Genomic DNA, 7,457 nt, shown 5'->3' on the forward strand with positions numbered 1-7,457 from the left:
TTGATGAATTTGCCAATATCCTCATTGGCTTGGTTTTTTGGGCAGTAGTTTGGGCGTCTCTGGAGAGTAGGAAGAACATCAGGTTGGTTATCAGGCCCTCTATGGAGGGTGGCTCAAGTCATAGTCCTATAACACAAAATGTAAATATCTAATATCAACCAGGCATAAAATATGGAAAAGAAACAGCAACATGTAGCTCCAACTTTGGCCCACCAGGGGTCCTTAATCAGCCTTCCACCTCTGCAGGTAATCCTGTCACTCACTTAGTCTCTTCAGCCTTCATCGCCCTCTTAAATTGTCTGTGTTGTTAGTCAGCCATTCTCCTAACCACAGATCAAGTGTTCTGTTTTATCCTTGTCGCATGTGAGTCTCTGTGTCTGAGCTTTAAGTTCCAGCTTTGACAATCCCGTGCTCACTATGTGCGCATGTAGCAAATAGGACATTGTTCATCCATGTTACCTACATGGTCAAGGCCCTCCTCCCCATTATGTTCCTACCTTGTCCTCTTCACCTCCTCCCTCCTCACTGTAGCAGAGGATGCCGTTGTTGTGCCAAAAAGTGATCGTCTGCCAAAAAGTGATTGCCAGAAAATGATTGCCCATATTTAAACTGTTGTAAATGACTTGCTGACCTATAATCTGTGAAAAATATGTCAAACATTTCTCTCGTGAATAAATCAAGTCATTTTGAGTGAGAAACAACATTTCTGTCACAAGGTAGAAGCTGCAATAAGTTTTTGGCAGCGACTTTTATATATTCTTTATTTATCAGGGTAAAAACTGTGATTGGTCAGATTTTAAAGAGAAATCTGGCCAAGAAGGCAGCAGAAATCAGAACAAATATAACATTACACTCTATAAAGATATTTTAAGTGACCAAAGAGGACTGGATTTATTATAATGTACCTGCAATAATGCAGAGTTATAAACATACTTGTAATTTCTTCATTTTATATTTAAGCCCTTCATAAATCCTATTGACTACACTCTATTCACTAATACAAGCAAAGACATTACACATAAAAGCACACAGAAACATCGAAAATCACTTTATGGCAACCGATCACTTTTTGGCACAACACCGTCCCTGGGTAAATCTTCAAAAAAAGGAGTAGTGCCAGCACTGTGATAAAAAGTAAGATAAGTGAATAAAGACAGAACAAGTGAACTGGATACTTATGAAGTGTTTTGGGAATAGTATTTAACTCACAGATGTAATTTTGAATTCTGATCGAATACAAAAATATAAATCACAATGAAGATGAGGGATTTTAAAAAAATCTTTGAAAGAGGCCTTGATGCTACATTACCTCTCTATCCAATCCACCTTGAAGACTGATAATCCCACTCACTGGGTATATGACAAGCGTGTCATTTTTGGGCATTTCTATACCTTCACATGTATAACTTTATGTTTTTTTGCAGGATCGTGATTATTAAGGATGAACTTTTTCCCTTAACATATCACACACATGTTTACAAAACACTTTGAGATGAGGTTCCCATATGGTTCCCATAACAAGTGGAGTTTATTTGGGAAACTCCGAACCCCACTCCTGAACTTTTCCAGGTTTGGACAAAAGGATGTTAAACTCTATTTTACAATATTTAAGTTGCGTTTCACCTTTTAATACAAATGTTTCTGTAGGAAAAAAAAAAAAAACACAAGCAAAAGGAAATACGTTTTTAGTTTGTCTCTTTAATGAAATATTAGTTTAATTTTACAGTAACTGGAATGGTAACATAAAAACATCTACACACAGTTACAGTAAATGTTGAAACTTCATTAAAAGGTATACTTTACAGTTCACACACACACATGAACGAGAGAAAAAAGACATGAATGGATATTGCAAAAATGCAAAAACACAAAAATACAATGAAAGAACAAAGTGAGTGTGCATTACTCTATACTGTTGGGTTTTCTCTGATTTTTTCACATCTTAATTACAGTGAATCACTTTTTCTATACAAAAACTGTATTTGTGACCCAATAAATGCTGCAAATATGAACATGCAACTTGAGTTTAGTCTTTTGAACTGTTCTTGAGAACCAGACAAATCGGAGTGATGACGTTTCATGTGTTCTGGTAGAAAGCATATGGCTCAGCCTCCATTCTAAGAGACATCCAGCCAACTGACTGTCAGATATACAGAAAGTACGAGATGGAGTGCATTTATATTTTTGGTCACTCAGGACTGCATCTCATTTTGTTGTAGATCTGCAATCGCATCCAGAGGTATTTTAACCTGTGTCTGTTCACTATGTGAGGTGAATGTGGAAACTGAACTGAGAGGTTCCAGACTAATGGTTATTTTTGCATTTGTCTGTTCAGGCTACCTGTAAGACAACACCGAAAACTGTCATTCATGAATCAATCAGTCTTTATAGTGAGCTGTAACTAAACATGACAACCTTGAAAAAATGTTAAATGATTGTCATGGCTACAATAATTCATATTAAACTGTTTTAAGATTATTAAGATACAGAAAAATTTTTAAATGTTCTAAAAGAATCTTTTACTTTATTTATTTTTCCTTTTTGTCTTTTTTTTTAGACAACGGAATTGCACTCATTATATGAGTGTAGATAGACGGAATCTGTAACCAAAGTCATATAAAAAGTATATAAAACAATTATGTGGGTATTATTATCATTATCTGTCTAGTTAACATGATCTCAATACTTCATTTTTTTTTTTTTTTTTTAAGGTCAAGGTTATTGTTAATACTTACTGGCACATCCCTAATCTGAATAGAGAAAGTGTCATGATTGTTTCTCTCTGTCCATTAGTTGTGGTGAGATCTGGCCAGGTCATAGTTCAGATACACCACAGTAGCTGTGATATCGTCCCTGTACATTCGAGCCAGATCCTCTGGCAAAGCGAGCATTGAGGCCAGCCTTTCCTGGGAAAGTTCGCCATACTCTCCGGTGCCAAGTGCATGTCTGATGAGGTGTGTGGCAGTGTTTGTGTCCAAAGCAGGGGAGGCACGGGCCCGGCGTTTCAGAAGGAGCTCATGCATCTGACCCAATTTCAGCTGCCTCTCAGACTGAGAAACTGGAGCCTGCAAAAAAGAAAGGTCAGTCAGAAACCTCTCCCCCAGGTCAAGTTTGCAGGACAAAAACTAAATAAAGTCACTTATCTAAAAGCTGTGTGCTGTGAGATAGCTACTCTAAACAAACCTGTAGGTGAATTCCACTCAGGTGCTCTCCAATGAGCCGTACTGCTTCCTCACTCCCTAGTTCATCCCACAGCCCATCAGTGCCAAGGATCAGGAAGTGGTCCTGAGGTCTCAGCTTGTGGTAAGTGATCTCAGGTGACACATCCAGGTAGGGTGGTGTTAGATAGTTAGGCGGAGTGTACTGATACAGATTGAGAGAGTCAAGGTCCACTCCAGATTCCAGGCTGGCTAAAATGCTTTGCTGCAGCTCACGGCTCCATTTGAATCTCACATCACCAAATGCACGCAGGGGCATTAGGACCTGAAAGCAAGATAAAGAATTGAACCAGTGACTCATTTTCTAAAATGAATGGCAAACTCATTTACAAAGATCTGTTAAATGCTGTGGCAACAACTCACTCCTAGCAGTCTGTCATCTGTAAGCACTGTGTCACTCTCTGAAGTTGGATGTTGGGCTTTGATGCGTTCCACCTCAGCCTGGTTCTGTGAGTTATGGTCTCGAGAAAGAGGTAAAGCGCTCCATGAGCCATCTTCGTTTTGCACCCCTAATACTGCTCGGCAATCACCTGCATTCGCCACATGGATGCCGTGTATACCAACATGAGCCACACATGCAGTGCACCCGGCAAATGCAACCTGGACAGATAAAGCAGACGATGCATGTGTATCAAGCCTGTGTGAACTTAACTATACTGGAGCCACAAAGACTGCCGTATCTTATAACCTGGATGGCTGTACTTCTCATCAGGTCACTGGAAAGAGGAACTTGAGCCTCCAGAGAGATGTCAGCATCAAGCCGTTTGAAAGCATAATCCAGAGCATCTTGAGGACTAAAAGAGAAAACAGGTTTTCTTGTTTGTGTTATGCATGCACGGACAACTGACAAGTTAAAAGCAAAAAACAACATGTTTATTAATAAAGTGTTTGATGCTGGAACTGATTTAATGCAATTTGGCATGGATCTTAAACAGTCTATTTTTTCTGCATTATCATCCTGAAAGAGACCACACACATCAATACAGAAGTATTTCGTGTTACAGTAAGATAAGATTTATTTGTCACATGCAGTTATACACAGTACAATGCACAGTAAAATGTATTTTGTATCTGCAGCGGATAGTAAGTGATAAAAATATATAAATAAGAATAAAAATAAGTAATTTACACATCACAGCACACAAGATAAAAATATATAAATATCTAGGGTAAAAATATAAAATTCTAGTTGTTGGTATTTACACAAGGGTATGTTATTGCAGTGCATGGCATGTTATAATGCAAGTCAAAGGTACCTCAGAAAAGGTAGTCACTTAGTATCCTTCCTTCTAAAGGAGCCAAATCATGCCAACAAAATGCCTTTCATAGCATAACAGAGCCAATCAATCCCCTCACTGCAGTTTTAAAGTTTTTCCTTTCCTTTTGTTTCATTTAATTTTTTGTTTGTATTATTATTTTAAAAACAAAAATAATAATGAAAACATAAAAAATTAAAAAGTATTCGAGGGAAATGAAGCAAAAGACTATCAAATGTGTGGAAATACGTATATGTATGCAAATCAAGTATGCTTATTCTTATTTTTAAAAATTCAATCAATTTTTCTTCTTATTTCTAATACTGTTAATATTATTTTACACCCACCCATTGTTTTTAATCATCAAAAAAAATAAATAAATCCCATTTTAAACTGTATCACTTAACCACACTCAAGCCCTCTATCACTACCACAGTTTCTGTCCATCCACATCTCACACACAAAAACTGGAAAACACCTTAAAGCTGGTTCAAAGCTTTAACTTTTATATAATTTTGCACAATTTGTTTAATCTAACAAGGCCTGGGTTGGTTTGAAACAATAATGCAAGTTAAATAATTCCTTAAGAGGCATGCAATTGTACTTACCTCATGCCCGAATCATGTTCATCACTGTCCAGTAATTCTTGCCAGAACACTCTGAGGTTGTTTATGTACAGGGAAGCAGATTCACGATAATTAAAGTCTGTATGATGTTTATACCACTGCAAGATGGGAGGAATAGGTCTGCCATGCTCCATGCATTTCTCAAGCTCATCCAGGCTGTGCTTTGGCATCATTGCAACTGCTATATAGTACAGCAGCCGCTCACTAACAGCCTGAGCACACGCCCACCCTCCATGGCCATCAAACACTCCAAAGAGCATGCCCTTTGACTGGAGAAGACAGAGAAACATCACATTTGATTTTACAAGAAGTGAGGAGAAAACATGGTGATTCCACTGTAGAGAAGGGAAAAAGCTACATACCTGTAAGCAGGTAGCTGCACTGCGACGGTCCTCATTAGGAGTGTTAGCAGCTAGCTGGTTGCTCTCAAACTTTCTTACAGCACTGAGTCCCCTGCCATCAAACTCTGGCACACTCACAGACTGAAAGAGAAATGCAATTTTTGTTTACTTGAACTATTTACCAAAACACAGTACATAATTAATATGAACCACAAGTGAAGATTGTCAGCTATAGTAGGAGGATACTCACATTTAAACTAACAAAAGGTTTTTGAGAGGTCTCGAGGTCTGAATTATTAGCATCATCTGTAAAACACTGTAAAGGCAGATGACCATGTATGGCTATTAATAGCACTGGGTCACCAGCATTTCTTGGGGATGTTATAAAAGAAAGAAGCAGCTGGATGAATTCTGAAGTTCGGTGATATGTATAAAGGAATGTTTGGTTTCAGCCAAATGCAGCTCAGCTGGTTTCACCGTAGAGATCACCCAGAGGCATACAAAAAAATGCAACCTAGGAGCATTTCGATGTAAAGACTTGGAATATTTTAAGAGGGCTGAGTCACTGACCTCTTCTCAACTCAACTTAGCCAAGCATTTAAAGTGCTGAAGACAAAACTAAATGACACAAATAAATAACTGAAAACAGCAACATATAGGAGGAAAATCATTATTTAGTGCATAGTTCGCCTTCTGCAAATAGTACAATAGTAAGTTATTAAGAGTGAGTTCTAAAAACTGTTAGCCAGTCAAAAAATTTGAGCAAACACCTCAGTTCCCAAACACTTGCAGAGTTTTGTTAAAAAAAGAAGTGATGCAACACAATGGTAGACATGCTGCTGTCACAATTTTTTCATACACATCGCTGGTACTGAAATGATGTCTTTGTAGTTTTTTCATTTAAATAAGAATTTTTAAATGATCTGCTGGGCATTTAATTCTATTTTCGTGCACACTTTACACAAAAAAAGTTCTAACTTTTTTGTAAATAGGGTGGTTCCTGAGAAATATATTTGTCGATTATATATTTTAATGTCCTGCAAGTATGTGACTTTTCTCCTACTCTTCCAGAAGACACTCTGTGCCATCCCTTACCTGTTCATTGGATCTCAGAATACTGTTGATCTGTACTCTGCTCAGCTGGAAGTCCAGATCCTGACGAGTTGAGAGGTGTCGCTGGCTTTGAGACCAATTTCCAGATTCCTCTCCACTGGAGGGACCCCAGGATGAGAAGCGAAAGCAGTGGTCTAGTTGAGGTTGAGAACAGGAAAATACTACAGCGCGGGCATACTAAAGGAGAAAGGGGATTAAAATTAAAATAGGACATACTATGGCATTAAAACATAGACTAAAGCAGAATTAAAACGCACAAACCTGGAATTGGGCGGCAGAATAAAATGTCAGTGAGTAGTTTGCGGCTCGTTGCAGGATGCTGGCGTACACACGTCCATACATCGCTACGACAACGCTGTAGGTAGGCTGTGCTGCAGCCTAGTCACCTTTATGCCTATCTCAAGGGTGAAATGAAATGAATATGTTATATTATACATTTACTTATGTGTACGGTGATGCCACAATGTTGGGCGTGACAAGCTAACATAAACAGATAGCATCCTATATGCTCCAGGGATCAATCAGCTTCAAATTAACAATATGATCATCTTGTTATACGCCAATTCCAAGCGGAATACCTGTTCTTCTAACATTTAGGTAACTTTATGCAAGCCCGCCACGTACTACTACTGGAGCTGTCCACATAAACGCTGGCTAGCTGGCTAGGCTTACGCTAACGTTTGGTTAACAAAAACTGCACCACTTTAGCGTTACTCTGTAGCCTGTACTCCAGCTAAATTTCCACACATACAGCGGCGTAACGATAGCTCAAATCAACTGAATAGACAAATACGTACAAACTTAGTAAAACTTCGAATGAATCGACGTCCATTGACAGTCACTATCAAAATCATAACATCACGGTCACGTGCTCAAACGTCTGACGTAGGAGTGATCGGACAC

The 7,457-nt window shown here is 38.5% G+C and overlaps 1 protein-coding gene across 1 annotated transcript; it reads right to left on the reverse strand.

Annotated features, from left to right (window-relative positions):
* Positions 1 to 1,682: 1,682 nt before the first annotated feature.
* Positions 1,683 to 7,436, reverse strand: pdp2 (putative pyruvate dehydrogenase phosphatase isoenzyme 2). The gene is made up of 9 exons (XM_030731736.1): positions 7,352 to 7,436; positions 6,816 to 6,948; positions 6,537 to 6,731; positions 5,463 to 5,582; positions 5,083 to 5,369; positions 3,907 to 4,012; positions 3,582 to 3,818; positions 3,184 to 3,483; positions 1,683 to 3,065 (listed from the first exon to the last, which is right to left on the reverse strand). The coding sequence occupies exons 2-9, from the start codon at positions 6,894 to 6,896 to the stop codon at positions 2,790 to 2,792; spliced, it is 1,602 nt and encodes a 533-aa protein (XP_030587596.1). The 5' UTR covers positions 6,897 to 6,948; positions 7,352 to 7,436; the 3' UTR covers positions 1,683 to 2,789.
* Between the last annotated feature and the right edge of the window lie 21 nt (positions 7,437 to 7,457).

Source organism: Archocentrus centrarchus, chromosome 6 (assembly GCF_007364275.1).
Source record: "Archocentrus centrarchus isolate MPI-CPG fArcCen1 chromosome 6, fArcCen1, whole genome shotgun sequence".
NCBI lineage: Eukaryota > Metazoa > Chordata > Actinopteri > Cichliformes > Cichlidae > Archocentrus > Archocentrus centrarchus.

Bases quoted from the DNA above. Each gene is read 5' to 3' on its own strand.
- pdp2 (XM_030731736.1), bottom strand. From the start codon at position 6,896: ATGTATGGACGTGTGTACGCCAGCATCCTGCAACGAGCCGCAAACTAC. The intron at 6,732-6,815 runs GTTTGTGCGTTT...TTTCTCCTTTAG, and splicing joins ATTCTGCCGCCCAATTCCAG to TATGCCCGCGCTGTAGTATT. The intron at 5,583-6,536 runs GTAAGGGATGGC...TTTCTCTTTCAG, and splicing joins TTCTGAGATCCAATGAACAG to TCTGTGAGTGTGCCAGAGTT.